This window comes from Nycticebus coucang, chromosome 16 (assembly GCF_027406575.1).
Source record: "Nycticebus coucang isolate mNycCou1 chromosome 16, mNycCou1.pri, whole genome shotgun sequence".
Taxonomy (NCBI): domain Eukaryota; kingdom Metazoa; phylum Chordata; class Mammalia; order Primates; family Lorisidae; genus Nycticebus; species Nycticebus coucang.
The window spans coordinates 70,841,037-70,858,196 of record NC_069795.1 but is presented as its reverse complement, the minus strand read 5'-3'; the positions used below and the strand labels follow the sequence as shown (position 1 = coordinate 70,858,196).

The 17,160-nt window shown below is 37.7% G+C and overlaps 1 protein-coding gene across 1 annotated transcript in view; it reads left to right on the top strand.

The window, feature by feature from the left end:
• The window catches only part of POLQ (DNA polymerase theta), a 143,702-nt gene that overhangs the window by 4,790 nt on the left and 121,752 nt on the right, over positions 1-17,160 (top strand). The window contains exons 3-6 of the mRNA XM_053565718.1: positions 715-845; positions 2,713-2,869; positions 4,473-4,581; positions 14,556-14,775. Of these exons, the coding sequence (XP_053421693.1) occupies positions 715-845; positions 2,713-2,869; positions 4,473-4,581; positions 14,556-14,775 (617 nt within the window). The remainder of the gene's footprint in view (positions 1-714; positions 846-2,712; positions 2,870-4,472; positions 4,582-14,555; positions 14,776-17,160) is intronic.

The window sequence follows — 17,160 nt, the reverse complement described above, 5'->3', positions numbered from 1 at the left end:
AAGTTCTATTTCCTTTCCATAAACTTCCTCATAGAGCTCTTCTCCCTCAGCTTCCATTGTAGCTTCTATCACAATATGTTAAAGCTGTTCATCATCATTGGCTTGGCACCCATTGCTCATTGAGTAGGGCACCAGCCACATGCACCTGGGCTGGCAGGTTCGAACCCAGTCTGTGCCTTCTGAACAACAATGACAACTACAACAAAAACATAGCTGGGCATTGTGGCAGGCACCTGTAGTCCCAGCTACTTGGGAGGCTGAGGCAAGAGAATTGCTTAAGCCCAAGAGTTTGAAGTTGCTGTGAGCTATGATGCTACGGCACTCTACCAAAGGTGACATAGTGAGACTTTGTCTCAAAAAAAAAAAGAAAATGTTGTTCATCATCTTCCTCAAAACAGGGCTTTTAATCATTTGGTACTTAAAAGAATCTTAGGTAAAAGTTTGGTACTCTACAATATTCACCGTGTACTGCTGAGAGTATAAATAAAGAAATATAAAGATTTCTTTGTATTTTTAGTATGAGACTATTTAGACAGGTGTTTTAAAGTTAGGGACATTTCTGGGTATAACATTTTTGAATGCTAGTTAGGGCATTAATGATATGGCAAGCTCTAGGCTTTGTAGTACTAGTTATGGCTTAGAACATTTATTAATGTAGTGTATCTTATATTACTTATTTGTTTTTAATAACCTTGTGGAATAATCATGTTTTAGCTCCTACAAGTGCTGGGAAGACTCTTGTTGCAGAATTACTTATTTTGAAGAGGGTTTTGGAAATGCGGAAGAAAGTTTTGTTTATTCTTCCCTTTGTTTCTGTGGCTAAAGAGAAGAAATACTATCTCCAGGTAATACTCTTGAACTAAGTTTGAAATAATGAAAGGCCTGTTACTGGCAACCTTGGCTTTATTCATTTAAATTAGGATTATGAAAGCAAGTGGAAAACAAAGTTTCTTTTATTGCATCCTATATAGTTTTACCAGTTGGCTGATAGAAATTTATAGAAGGAAACTTTAAAAAAAAAAATTATATAAGGATGAAAGAGCCATCAGATGAAAAGGATAGTCGTGCCGGGCGCGGTGGCTCACGCCTGTAATCCCAGCACTGTGGGAGGCTGAGGAGGGAGAATGGCTTGAGCTCAAGAGTTCGAGACTCGCCTGAGCGACAGTGAGACCCCGACTCGTGAAAAAAATGGAAAAACCCAGCCGGGCACCGCGGTGAGCGCCTGTAATCCCAGGGGCTTCCGGAGGCTGAGGCAGCGGGGTGCCCACAGCCCGAGTCTGAGGTTGTGGTGAGCTACCATGCCCACTGCACTCTGCTCAGGGGCATAGGGTGGGACCCTGTCTCAACAAAAAAAAGAAAGAAAAGGGTAGTCGTGAAAATTATATAAAATTTTGTAAACTTTTCCTTAGGAAGTAAACAGAATGCTTCAATTAGCATATACACGTGCAAATTAAGAATCAGCATTTTACTGAATACTAGGACTGGACTAAAGCAAAGAAAGGAAATAGTGTTTAAGGAAGCTTCTCCCATCCTAGTTGAGGACCACTTGGGAATATTTAGGAGGTGAAGGACAAGATCCATTATTACTGATGTAAAGCTCAAGGTCTGTGGTTCTCTTCTGTGAAGATGAATAATAGTGATTTATGGTGATATGCTTATTTTTAAGGTATTATCATAAATACAGTGTTTGATTAAATAGAACAAATTTAATATATTGATTTCTGCAGTGAAAAAAAGTGCTATTAGAATGGAGAGATCATTGTACTGATTGTTCAAAAACTCTGGGTGCTAGTCCCAATTTTGCCACTGTGTTTTCAGGCCAGGCATGTGACCTTCTGGGCCTGTTTTTTTATTTGTAAATGAGGACGTTAACCCTTAATACTGTGGGTTAACTTAATAACTTCTCAGGAAAATTATATTGCATGAACAGCTCTTAAATTCTATGGTTCTATAAATCTTTTTAACAGTTATATCAGAGGCCAGATAGCCAACAAAGCTGGTCCTACATGGTAACATCTCTCAACTTAGACCCAAGGTAACAAAATGATGAAAGGATCCCTTTTATTGAGAAGGTATGTTAGTTAAGAGTTAAACTAAAAGGTCTCTTTGCCTACTTTCCCTGGCAGTAGAGACCCGTTCACTGTCTGTGGTGAATGTATCTTGCTTTTACTCTGTAAACTTACCTTTCTCTTTCTCAGTAAACTTTGTTTAATGCTTATTAAAAAAAAAAAAAAAAGAATTGAACTAAAAAAAAAATTAACTTCAAAGCCACACTGAATTTGACTTTTAAAAACTTTTCTTCCATTCCCTAAAAAACTGGTCATTACTGGAATGAGACTGTTTTCCTCATGAAGTATAAATTTGTTTCTTAAAATATTAACATTAAAAAAATTGCTAGCTTCTTGCTGTTTATTAGATTAGATTTTCTCAAATTTTAATTTCTAAAAGTAGCCCTTAGAACTTTTTAGATGATTAAATGCTGTCATTAATCGCAGAATTTTATTTAACTCTGTCTTAACAGAAATCTCTATTAAACTTTATATTTTTAGTATATGATTCCAAGAAGAACTAGTGTGTCCTGGCCAGGAGCACCTGACAGAAATCTGATAAAATGTCTTTAGATACTTATGTCTATGTTCTGAGATAGAACCAGTGTATAACTCATGAATTTCAAATTTTTTCACCTCTGTTGTTCCTTTCTATTCAATGCAGAGTCTGTTTCAGGAAGTAGGAATAAAAGTGGATGGCTATATGGGCAGTACCTCTCCACCAGGGCATTTCTCTTCCTTGGATGTTGCAGTCTGCACGATTGAGAGAGCCAATGGTCTGATCAATCGCCTCATAGAGGAAAATAAGATGGATATGTTAGGTAAGAGAATGAGAAATAAGCTAATTCTTTCTATTGATCGCTATTTTTAATGGAGTGAAGAGGAGCTGTTGTGATTTCTTCATGTCCCATGTTGTTTTTCTGTTGCCTATCATCTATTTCTGGAGATGAGAATTGGCATCTGTAATATCACTGTGTAAAAAAGTGTTAAGTTTTGTGTCCTGCTGCGATCATTAACTCCGTTACGGTGCATTTTTGTACTATACTAAACATAGAGGATATCCTTGAGCCCTCAATCACCTCTTATTTCTTCTTTTCTGTCTAAACTTTACCAGGAATGGAAGGAAACATACTGAAGCTGGATTTGCCATCTCCGCAGTTAGTGTATATGTGTGTTCATTATCATATTTTGGTGCTATGATGTCTGGACCTAGAGACTACCATTTAACATGGAAATGGTAGAGAGCTATGGAAACTGATACCATATTTTAGTTTAGGACTCCAAGAAGATTTTCTACCTTAATGCATTTTTTTTTTTACCATTAAGGAAAGGCCACTATGTCGAGGTAGCAGCAGGACTAGAAAGATTGAAGCAGAAGCAGCAAGAATATCATGTACTCAGTGAGAATTTGGTGAACTTAAAAACACCATGGTAAAGTTATGGTAGGGTGGGGTGGAGGGTGGGAATCAAAGATTACTGAGACATAGCTCTGTTCTATGCAGCTTAGAGAGAGAAATCACAATTTGTATCAAAATTGTCTTATTACTTGGGATTCTGTTGGACTTTGTCTTGAGGATTGCAGTAGACTCTTAGTAAGCGTCTGTCTATTGTACTTAGCACAGTGCCTGGCACATTGTAGGTAGAACAAATATATATATATTTTGATGAATGAATAAATATTAAAATAACATCATAAGGTGCAATTTGGAGATGCCTTACCAATATTATGTGTCATTAGTAAGTTGTCAGAAAGGTTGGTTTTTGTGGGGAAAATTTGTGGGAGGGATACCAGTGCATGTGGAATATGATATTATGAAAATGTTTAAAGAAGGTATTGGTTGATGCTAAACTTTCAGTAATCCTTAAGTATTATTTTTAGTGTATAGATTGGTTCACTTCTTTATGTAGGGAAGGGCATTATGATCATATTTATCTTTTATAGTAGAGGGACTCACTAGCCTGCTGTATTAAAAAAAATCCCTTAAAATCATCTCTTATCTTTTTGACCTGATTCTGTTTTATCTAAGCAACTTTTTATCATGAATATGGTTGTTTTCCATAGAAAAGTCAACATACTACTGACTAGATGCCTTTGATATTTTATTGTATGTTTTATTTCAATATGGTTGCCAATTTAGAAATGCCTGGTATTTAGAGGCAGTTTTCCCTGAGTTTGATTAGCCCTGAATAAGCTAATCTGGAGTACATTGTAATAGGACAACTTGTGATACCTGAAACATTTTGGAAAAGAATCGCCGCTTATGTGAAATTTTATTTTTGTTTTATGGTTTGAAATTTGCATTACTTGCAGTAACTAATAATAAATAATAAAGTGACAGCTGCTCACTATAAAATTGAATCTTTTAAAAAACTTCTTGGAATTGTGAAATTCTGTAAAATCTAGTATATGGAAAATATTTTTAGGAATGGTGGTTGTGGATGAATTACATATGTTGGGAGATTCTCACCGAGGATATCTACTGGAACTTTTGCTAACTAAGATTTGCTATGTAACCCAGAAATCAGCATCTTGGTGAGTACCTGAAATAACTGACCTTCTGAAATTCCATTGTTGAGACAATGTCTGCAAAAGTGCATATGAGTTAAATAACTCAGGAGTTAAATTAGAGAAGGAGCCAATACTTTTCTTACTGAGGAGTGCTAATGTATAAAACTAAAGAAATACTAATGAAAAAGTAAAGAAATGCTTAATACTGAAAGTGATTTTAAATTACTTCATAAATATTTTAAAATTTCTGACTGTTTACTTCATTTCAGCGTACACACTTTTTATAAGTTTTAAAAAATAGTTTTTATATTTGTCAACTATACATACATATAATTTTACTCAAAGTTAATTTTTGAAAAATAACATTTCTTGAGCCCCTACTTCTCAGGGGTAACTATTTTCAATTCTTCCAGCTTTTTCTATTTAGTATTTATAGCTTTATCTCTTAATGTGGCTACTTGAGTTTTTAATGTTAGACATTATATATTGACTTCTCCTATGAAAGATGAAGATTTAGCTCTCTTTTATAGTCTTTACTCATCTCTACCCAATTTTCTCCCCATCTCTACCATCTCTCCTTATCCTCTAATCAGCTTTACATTCTCTAAATATAGTATGTTATGTTACAGTATTGTTCAGATCAATATTCAGTGTTACACTGTTATGACTATATAAATATAGTTGTCAACTGAGCTGTAGTATACTATAGTGACTTATTTTTCTTTTTGGTTTTTCTGAAATTAATAAATATCCTTTTTGTTTGATGGTTTGGTTTTCTAGATACTTACTAGTAGTTTATTCCTAGCCTCTTCCTCAGTTACATCAATCTCCACCCAGTATATTCCAGCACATTTGCTGGAATGTTGTCTGAAGGAAGTGTCTCCTAAAGCCTTTTGAGTTCTGATTGAATAGATGGTTAATCTATATATGTGCTGGGCTGCAACCATCTTGGGATCATTCTGCTTGTTTTCATTTGCTTGCTTACTTGTTTATAGAGACAGATTCTTGCTATGCTGCCCACGCTAGTCTTGAACTCCTGCCCTTAAGTGATCCTGCCACCTTGGCCTCTCCCTTTATCATCATCATTCATTTCTATTGCTTTTTGCTTGAGTCACTTTTTTTCTGGATCACATTTTTCTCCTGATTTACTTTCTCATTTTGGTGGGAATATCTTCCAGGAAGTTAGTTTATTTCAGTGAATGCACTATTGTGGGTATAAATTTTTTGAGAGCTTGCATGTCTGAAATGCCTTATAAGGTATTTCATAGATTGTACAGGTATAAATATCAAGATTGAAAATACTTTTCCTTCAGAGTTGTCAAGGCATTACTTCCTTTTCCTCTTGCTATCGAGAGATCCTTCATTCTCTCTGGGACTTTTTAGGCGCTCCTCTTTTCCTTAGAGTTGTGAAATTTCATATTGATGTGTCTTGGTGTTTGTCTATTTTCATTCATTGTGCTGGGTACTTGATAGGTTCTTTCCACTTTAGGGAGATTTGAATATGTCTCTCTCTATGTGTTTCTTCATATGCGTCTGTCTCCATCCATATTCCAAATGGTCAGGCATATGGAAGATAAGGCTAGTATACTCAATAAATTTGACCTAATGGATGTATGTAGAACAATTACTAAAAGTATACATTCTTTTTTTTTTTTTTTGAGACAGAGTCTCAGTATGTTGCTCTCAGTAGAGTGCTGTGGCATCATAGCTCACAGTAACCTCAAACTCTTGGACTTAATCAATTCTCTTGCTTCAGCCTCCCAAAGCTTCCCAAGTAGCTGGGTACCCACTACAATGCCCGACTATTTTTTTGTTGTAGTTATCATTGTTGTTTAGGAGGCCCGGACTGGGTTTGAACCCGCCAGCCTCTATGTTATGTGGCTGGCTCCCTAACCACTGAGCTTTGGGCTCCAGGCCCACTGTACATGTTCTTTCAGTTACACTAGAACATTTGTTAAAAAATTTACCATATCCTGAGCCATAAAGCAAGTATTAACATATTTTATAGGATTGAGATCACTAAAATTATATTCTATGACAACAGCAGAATTAAACTATAAATAACTATAAAAGTATGACTAGAAAATGCCGACATGTTCAGAAATTAGGAAATACATTTTGACACATTTTTTAGGTTGAAAAAGTAATCACAGTAGAAATTAGTTTGAACTGAAAATATAATAAAAATACCTCTTAGCAGAACTTCCGAAACGTAGCTAAAGTTGTTTATAAAGGGAAATTGATAGTTTAAATGTATGTGTTATTAAGGAAGAGAGTCTGAAAATCAATTATTTAATTATCCATCTCACAACATAGAAAAAGTCAGTAAAATAATAAGGAAATAAGTAAAATAATAAGGAAAGAAATGATAAAAATGGAGCAAAAATTAATGGAAGAGGAAAGCTGTTATCTAGAACACTAAAAAAATTCTACAAATATTAAGAAAAACACAAATAACCCATTATACTCAGAAGATGTCAGCTCTGATGGTCATTCTAAAAAAGAAGTTCCAAAATTGCTTTGAAGTGTAGAGTAGGTGCTGGCGTCGGGTGATAGCTGGTGAAGTTGGTGAGGTGTATAGCAATTTTTCTAGGATAAGTTGGTGAACCTAATTGTCAGTGGGCAAGAGTCTTGAATAGGCTTTTGCAAGAGGATGTCCACGTGGTCCGTAAACATGAAATGATGTTCAATCTCATTAGTAATCAGGGAAATGTAAATTACATCTTCAGAGAGATGTTGCTATACATGGTCCATAATGACTAATATTAAAAATATTAAAAAGAGTAGAGGAGAGCAAGATGGCGGCCAAGTAACAGCTTCCTTGCATCTGGGCATCGTGAGTCCAGGGAGATAGGACTCCAGGCATCTCTGGCTGGTGGGATCTGCCTATCATCACCCCTGTGAGGATACAGAGAGTCAGCGAGAGACTTCTGGACCCCAAGAGGAGGACTAAAACAGTGGAAAACCGGCAAGTGGTCGCGTGTGTTCAGTCGGTCTAAAGCCGCCCGCAACTGTAAGTTCAGTAGCAGCGAGACTGCAAACCGGAAAGGCCTTACCTGTGAACTGTTTTGGTGTCCTTGGACTTGGCACTCAGTTGAACTGCCCTGGGGAGAGCCTGAGCGGGAATGCGGAGAACTTTGGCCATTGTCTAGGGCCCCAGTCTGAGCCTCTGAGCCAGACGGAGCTAATAGTGTTTGGCTGTGGGCCATAGGGAGCCATTGTGAGCAATCTGCCCCGGCAGGCTCCGCCCTCAAGGTCGCAGAGCTAGAATCGGGTGGGAGCTGATAACCCAGCGACCGAGTAGCCTAAGGGTGGGGTCTGAGCCGCCTTGCAGCCCTAACCCTCAGAGGCAGAGTGAAACCGGTTTTGGCACACTGGGTAAGTGGATAGCCACTCCAGCAGTGATTCCAGCGACAAGCACTTTCCTGGGAAAGCTTCTGCTCAGCAAGTTTACAAGTTCAAAGTGCCTTTTAAGTGGGCTGAAGAGAGATTTAGGGTGTCTACCTGCTGGGGTTTGAGAAATCAGCAGCCTCTAATCATATCAGAACTGTGATTAACATCTCATACCCCAGAAGACCATGTGTTGCCCAGACATTATTCAACAACATATACATACTGCTTTGTTTTTGGTTGTGTTTTGTTTCTTCTGGGTTTTTTTTTTGGTTTGGTTGCTTTTTGTTTATTTTGATTTTGTTGATGTTGTTTTGTTTTTTAATTTCAACTTTTTCCATACAGATCTTTTTTCTTTCTCAATTTTTCTAGTTTAATTGTAATTTCCCATTGCTGCCTTTTTCAATAACTAGAACTTCATTTTTGCTAGTGTTTCTACTGCTATTATTTGGTTTTTCACCCAATTTTATCCCGTAAAGTTTTCTGTTTGCTTGTTTTGGTTTGATTTATAGCATTTTTGTCTTTCCTCTCTACTTGGTGGAGGTGGGATACTGTGTCTGATCAGGTTAGCAAAGAGCTGCTGACCTCAAGGGAACCACCCAACTGGGCACCCCCAGAAGGTGGTTTTTTTTTTTTTAAGGTTGTGTCAAAGTACCCAATTGTACACCTATATTGCTCTGTCTCCCTCTTTCTGTGCCTCTCTTCTTTTTGTCAATATTCCTTTTACCCATCCCCTCTCCTTTCTCTATTTTTTTTGTCTTTTCACTCGGTCCTCCTTTCATTCATCCCTTTTTTGCTCTTTAACCTTCTCACCCTTCTAGTCCTGTACCAAAAGGACTCATCTAACCCTTAGTCCACAGGCATGAGAACTTAAAGAGCAAGAGGAAGTGAAAGGAAAATTAGGGCAAGGAAACAGATAAAAGAAATCACTCATGAGGAAGAATCAGCAGAAAACTCTAGGCAACATGAAGACCCAGTCCAGAACAACCCCGCCAAGGGACCATGAGTTAGCTACTGCAGAGGATTCCACCTATAAAGAAATGTTAGGAATGACAGAAAGGGAATTTAGAATACACATGATGAAAACAATGAAAGAAATGATGGAAACAATGAAGGAAACTGCTAATAAAGTGGAAAATAACCAAAAGGAAATCCAAAAACAGAATCAAATAAGAGATGAACGATATGAAGAATATAAAAAGGATATAGCAGAGCTGAAGGAACTGAAACAGTCAATTAGAGAACTTAAAGATGCAATGGAAAGTATCAGCAACAGGTTAGACCATGCAGAAGAAAGAATTTCTGAGGTAGAAGACAAAGTTCTTGAGATAACTCAGATAGTAAAAGAGGCAGAAAAGAAGAGAGAGAAAGCAGAACGTTCACTGTCAGAATTATGGGACTTTATGAAGCGTTCCAACATACGAGTTATAGGAATTCCAGAAGGGGAAGAAGAATGCCCCAGAGGAATGGAAGCCATACTAGAGAATAAAGAAAACATCCCAAATATCACCAAAGATTCTGACACACTGCTTTCAGAGGGACCCCAGGTCACCTGAACTCTAACCGAGCCTCTCCAAGACACATTGTGATGAACCTGTCCAAAGTCAAGACAAAAGAAAAAATTCTGCAAGCTGCCAGGAGTAAGCGCCAGTTGACCTACAGGGGCAAATCCATCAGAGTGACCGCAGACTTCTCTAATGAAACTTTCCAAGCAAGAAGACAATAGTCATCTACCTTTAATCTACTTAAACAGAACAATTTCCAGCCCAGAATTCTGTACCCTGCTAAGCTAAGCTTCAAAATTGACGGAGAAATCAAGTCATTTACGGATATACAAACATTGAGGAAATTCGCCACAACAAGACCAGCTCTACAGGAAATACTTCAACCTGTTCTACACACTGACCACCACAATGGATCAGCAGCAAAGTAAGAACTCAGAAATTAAAGGACAGAACCTAACCTCCATACTGATGCAAAAGATAAAACTAAGCAATGGACTCTCACAAAATAAGGTGAATAGAATACTACCACACTTATCAATTATCTCAATAAATGTTAATGGCTTGAATTCCCCACTGAAGAGACATAGATTGGCTGACTGGATTAAGAAACACAAGCCATCCATTTGCTGTCTGCAAGAAACACACCTGGCTTCAAAAGACAAATTAAAGCTCCGAGTCAAGGGTTGGAAGACAATTTTTCAGGCAAATGGCATTCAGAAGAAAAGAGGAGTTGCAATCTTATTTTCAGATTCATGTGGATTTAAAGCAACTAAAGTCAAAAAAGACAAAGATGGTCACTTTATATTGGTCAAGGGAAAAATACAACAAGAAGATGTTTCAATTCTAAATATTTATGCACCCAATTTAAATGCTCCCAGATTCTTGAAACAGACCTTACTCAGTCTGAGCAATATGATATCTGAGAATACCATCATAACAGGGGACTTTAACACTCCTCTTACAGAGCTGGACAGATCCTCTAAACAGAAATTAAACAAAGATATAAGAGATTTAAATGAGACCCTAGAACAACTGTGCTTGATAGACGCATATAGAACACTCCATCCCAAAGATAAAGAATATACATTCTTCTCATCACCCCATGGAACATTCTCCAAAATTGATCATATCCTGGGACACAAAACAAATATCAACAGAATCAAAAGAATTGAAATTTTACCCTGTATCTTCTCAGACCATAAGGCAGTAAAGGTGGAACTCAACTCTAACAAAAACGGTTGATCCCAGACAAAGGCATGGAAAATAAACAATCTTCTGTTGAATAACAAATAGGTGCAGGAAGAAATAAAACAGGAAATCATTAACTTCCTTGAGCATAACAACAATGAAGACATAAGCTACCAAAACCTGGGGGATACTGCAAAAGCAGTTTTGAGAGGAAAATTTATCGCTTTAGATGCCTACATTTGAATAACAGAAAGAGAGCGCATCAACAATCTCACAAGCCATCTTATGGAGTTGGAAAAAGAAGAACAATCTAAGCCTAATGTCAGTAGAAGAAAAGAAATCTCCAAAATGAAATCAGAGATCAATGAAATTGAAAACAAAAGAATCATTCAGAAAATTAATGAAACAAGGAGTTGGTTTTTTGAAAAAATAAATAAAATCGATAAAACATTGGCCAGACTAACGAGTAATAGAAAAGTAAAATCTCTAGTAACCTCAATCAGAAACGATAAAGGGGAAATAACAACTGATCCCACAGAGATACAAGAGATCATCTCTGAATACTACCAGAAACTCTATGCCCAGAAATTTGACAATGTGAAGGAAATGGATCAATATTTGGAATCATACCCTCTCCCTAGACTCAGCCAGGAAGAAATAGAGCTCCTGAACAGACCAATTTCAAGCACTGAGATCAAAGAAACAATAAAAAAGCTTTCAACCAAAAAATGCCCTGGTCCAGATGGCTTCACACCAGAATTCTATCAAACTTTCAAGGAAGAGCTTATTCCTGTACTGCAGAAATTATTCCAAAAAATTGAGGAAGAAGGAATCTTCCCCAACACATTCTATGAAGCAAACATCACCCTAATACCAAAACCAGGAAAAAACCCAAACAAAAAGGAGAATTTCAGACCAATCTCACTCATGAATATAGATGGAAAAATTCTCAACAAAATCCTAGCCAATAGGTTACAGCTTATCATCAAAAAAGTCATTCATCATGATCAAGTAGGCTTCATCCCAGGGATGCAAGGCTGGTTTAACATACGCAAGTCCATAAACGTTATCCACCATATTAACAGAGGCAAAAATAAAGATCACATGATCCTCTCAATAGATGCAGAAAAAGCATTTGATAAAATCCAGCATCCTTTTCTAATTAGAACACTGAAGAGTATAGGCATAGGTGGCACATTACTATAACTGATTGAAGCTATCTATGACAAACCCACAGCCAATATTTTACTGAATGGAGTAAAACTGAAAGCTTTTCCTCTTAGAACTGGAACCAGACAAGGTTGTCCTCTGTCACCTTTACTATTCAACGTAGTGCTGGAAGTTCTAGCCAATACAATTAGGCAAGACAAGGAAATAAAGGGAATCCAAATGGGAGCAGAGGAGGTCTAACTCTCCCTCTTTGCTGACGACATGATCTTATACTTAGAGAACCCCAAAGACTCAACCACAAGACTCCTAGAAGTCATCAAAAAAATATAGTAATGTTTCAGGATATAAAATCAATGTCCACAAGTCAGTAGCCTTTGTGTACACCAATAACAGTCAAGATGAGAAGCTAATTAAGGACACAACTCCCTTCACCATAGTTTCAAAGAAAATGAAATATCTAGGAATATACCTACCGAAGGAGGTGAAGGACCTCTATAAAGAAAATTATAAAATCCTCAGAAAGGAAATAGCAGAGGATATTAACAAATGGAAGAACATACCATGCTCATGGATGGGAAGAATCAATATTGTTAAAATGTCTATACTTCCCAAAGCAATCTACCTATTCAATGCCATTCCTATCAAAATACCAACATCGTACTTTCAAGATTTGGGAAAAATGATTCTGCATTTTGTATGGAACCGGAAAGAACCCTGTATAGCTAAGGCAGTTCTTAGTAATAAAAATAAAGCTGGGGGCATCAGCATACCAGACTTTAGTCTGTACTACAAAGCCATAGTGGTCAAGACAGCGTGGTACTGGGACAAAAACAGAGACATAGACACTTGGAATCGAATTGAAAACCAAGAAATGAAACTAACATGTTACAACCACCTAATCTTCGATAAACCAAACAAGAACATACCTTGGGGGAAAGATTCCCTATTCAATAAATGGTGTTGGGAGAACTGGATGTCTACATGTAAAAGACTGAAACTGGATCCACACCTTTCCCCACTCACAGAAATTGATTCAAGATGGATAAAGGACTTAAATTTAAGGCATGAAACAATAAAAATCCTCAAAGAAAGCATAGGAAAAACACTGGAAGATATTGGCCTGGGGAAAGACTTCATGAAGAAGACTGCCATGGCAATTGCAACAACAACAAAAATAAACAAATGGGACTTCATTAAACTGAAAAGCTTCTGTACAGCTAAGGAGACAATAACCAAAGCAAAGAGACAACCTACACAATGGGAAAGGATATTTGCATATTTTCAATCAGACAAGAGCTTGATAACTAGGATCTATAGAGAACTCAAATTAATCCACATAAAAAAAGCCAACAATCCCATATATCAATGGGCAAGAGACATGAATAGATCCTTCTCTAAAGATGACAGACGAATGGCTAACAAACAAAAAAAAATGTTCATCATCTCTTTATATTACAGAAATGCAAATCAAAACAACCCTGAGATATCATCTAACCCCAGTGAGAATGGCCCACATCACAAAATCTCAAAACTGTAGATGCTGGTGTGGTTGTGGAGAGAAGGGAACACTTTTACACTGCTGGTGGGACTGCAAACTAGTACAACCTTTCTGGAAGGAAGTATGGAGAAACCTCAAAGCACTCAAGCTAGACCTCCCATTTGATCCAGCAATCCCATTACTGGGCATCTACCCAGAAGGAAAGAAATCCTTTTATCATAAGGACACTTGTACTAGACTGTTTATTGCAGCTCAATTTACAATCACCAAAATGTGGAAACAACCTAAATGCCCACCAACCCAGGAATGGATTAACAAGCTGTGGTATATGTATACCATGGAATACTATTCAGCTATTAAAAAAAATGGAGACTCGGGGCGGCGCCTGTGGCTCAGTCCGTAAGGCGCCGGCCCCATATACCGAGGGTGGCGGGTTCAAACCCGGCCCCGGCCAAACTGCAACCAAAAAATAGCCAGGCGTTGTGGCGGGCGCCTGTAGTCCCAGCTACTCGGGAGGCTGAGGCAAGAGAATTGCTTAAGCCCAGGAGTTGGAGGTTGCTGTGAGCTGTGTGAGGCCACAGCACTCTACCGAGGGCCATAAAGTGAGACTCTGTCTCTACAAAAAAAAAAAAATGGAGACTTTACAGTCTTTGTATCAACCTGGATGGAAGTGGAAGACATTATTCTTAGTAAAGCATCTCAAGAATGGAGAAGTATGAATCCTATGTACTCAATTTTGATATGAGGACAATTAATGACAAATAATTGCCATTAATTGGGGGGGAGGAAAAGCAGAAATAGGGACGGAAGGAGGGGGGTGGGGCCTTGGTGTGTGTCACACTTTATGGGGGAAGACATGATTGCAAGAGGGACTTTACCTAACAATTGCAATCAGTGTAACCTGGCTTATTACCCTCAATGAATCCCCAACAATAAAAAAAAGAAAAAAAAAAAACTTGATTTGGAGATGTGTTCCTATGGAAAAGAAAAATATTAAAAAGATTGACAATACCAAGTGGTAACAAGATTGTGAAACAATAGAACACGCAGATTGTGGCATTATCTATTAAAATTGGAGATAATGTATGACACTCTAATCTGTGACTCACTAATTTTATTTCTAGGTATACACCCTCAAGAAATGTATGCATGTGTATACCAAAGGACATGAGCAAGAATATTGTTAGCAGCACTACTGGTTAATTTATTGTGTATCTTTTAATATCATTTGTACTTGTTTTAAATAGCCAGGCAGATTCAGCCAGTCCTCTGACTAATGCTGTGCAAATTGTTGGCATGAGTGCTACCCTTCCTAATTTGGACCTTGTGGCTTCTTGGTTGAATGCTGAACTCTACCATACCAATTTTCGTCCTGTACCACTTTTGGAGTCAGTAAAAATTGGAAATTTTCTATATGACTCTTCAATGAAGCTTGTGAGGGAATTCCAACCCATTCTACAAGTGAAGGTAAATCAATATTTTTACATCATTACTTATCAGTAACTTTGTGTTTGATTGCATTTTGAAGCAAGTTGTTAACAAGTTTTTCCTTTTTTTGGATTGGGTATTTATTATTTTTTATTTCAAAATATTATGTTAGTACAAGCATTCTGGTTATATGCATTACTTTTGTATAGTTTGAATCAAGGTTATAATTGTGTCTATCCTCCAGATAGTGTGTAGTACCTGTTAAGTGCGAACTCACCTACCCTCCCTTCCCCCACCCACCTGGTTGATTTCCATTTAATTTTACTACTCTATGTATACATGTGTTAGTTCCAATTTTAGTTTTTCCATTCCTGTGGCAATTCACTTAGGAGGATGGTCTCCACTTTCATCTACTTTTTACAAAAAGTATCAGTTCACGATTTTTTTTTACGCCTGAGTAATACACTATGGTATACATGTACATGTCCCACATTTTTTTATTAATCCACTCGTATTGATGGGTACTTGGGTTATTTCCACATCTTTGCAATTGTGAATTTTGCTGCTGTAAATATTCAGGTGGAAGGGATTTTTTTTTTTGAGACAGTGTCACTATGTCGCCCTTGGTAGAGTGCCATGTTGTCACAGCTCACAGCAACCTCAGACTTTTGGGTCCAAGAGATTCTCTTGCCTCTGCTTCCCAAGTAGCTGGGACTACAGGTTCCCGCCACAATGCCTGGCTATTTTTTGTGGCAGTTGTCATTGTTGTTTAGCAGACCTGGGCTGGGTTCGAACCTGCCAGCCTCAGTGTATGTGGCTGGTGCTGAAACCACTGTGCTATGGGTGCCAAGCCTTAATAGTATGTCTTTTTCCTTTGGGTAAATGCCCAGTAGTGGGTTTTCTGGAACAAATCGTAGACTATTAGTTCTTTGACCTTTCTCTGTACTACTTTCTATAGAGGTTGTACTTAGTTTGCAGTCCCTCCAACAGTGTGAAAGTGTTTTATTTCTGCATCCATGCCAGCATTTGTGGTTTACATACTTTTGTATCAAAGCCATTTTCACTGCAGTTAGGTGATACCTCATTGTTGTTTTATTTATTTATTTGTTTATTGAGACAGACTCTCACTCTGTTACCCTTGGTAGAGTGCCATGCAATATTTCACAGCAACCTGAAACTCTTGGGCTTAAGCGATTCTCTTTCCTCAGCTTCCCAAGTAGCTGCGAGTACAGGCACCTGCCACAACGCCCAGCTGTTTTTGAGAGACAGAGTCTCACTCTTGCTCTGGCTGGTCTTGAACCTGTGAGCTCAGGCAATCCACCTGTCTCGGCCTCCCACGTGCTGGGATTACAGGTGTGAACCACCTTGCCCAGTATGTTAATTTCTAATTTTATTCCGCTGTGGTCTGAGAAGATATGTGGTATAATTTTTATTTATTTTTTTTAAATTTATTGAGTCATGTTTTTTGGCCTAGAATGCAATCAGTCTTAGAGAATGTTCCGTGAGCTTATGAGAAGAACGTGTATTTGTGGTTTTGGGGTAAATTACATTCTGTAAATGTCTTTTAGGTCCATTTGTTCTAGAGTTCTGTTTAAGTTCATTATTTCTTTGCTTATTTTTTATTTGGAGGATCTTTCCTGTTTTGTCAGTGGGGTGTTTGAGACCCTAGCTATTACAATGCTGCTATTTAGCATTTTTCTTAGATCAAGTGGGGTCTGCTTTATGAATCTGGGTGCACCTGTGCTGGCTGCATAAATATTTAAGGTTATTATGTCTTCTTGTTGAATTGTTCCTTCACCATTATATAGTGTCCATCTTTGACTGTCTTTTGTTGATTTGAAGCGTATGTTATTTGATAAAGGGATGGCTACACCTGCTTTCTTTTGGTTTCCATTTGCTCGGAATATTGTTTTCGATCTCTTCACATTGGGTCTGAATGAGTCTTTGTGGTTTGGATGTGTTTCCTGGAGACGGCAGATACTTGCTTGTATTTTTTTTATTCATTCATCCAGCCTATGTCTCTTGAGTGGGGAATTCAAACCATTCACATTTATTGAAAGAATGAGTGGGGTGGATTTCTTTTCATCCTGTTGAGTAGAACTTTATTTGTTTTAACTCTTGAGCCATAGTGATGTCTGGACTCTGACCTTTAGCTTTTGGGTGGTTTTATACTGGTGGGTGTTTATTGTGCTGATCTATGTATAATGTAGCTCTGAATACTTCCTGCAGGGCAGGCCTGGTCTTGACAGATTCCTTCTGTGTTTGTTTTTTTAGAAAAGTCTGTATTTCTCCTTCATGTTAGAAACTTAGTTTTGCAGGATACAGAATTCTAAGCTGATCATTATTGTGTTTGAAAAGACTGAGAATAGGGCCCTAGTCCCTTCTGGCTTATAAAGTCTCAGTTGAGAAATCTGCAGTTAGTTT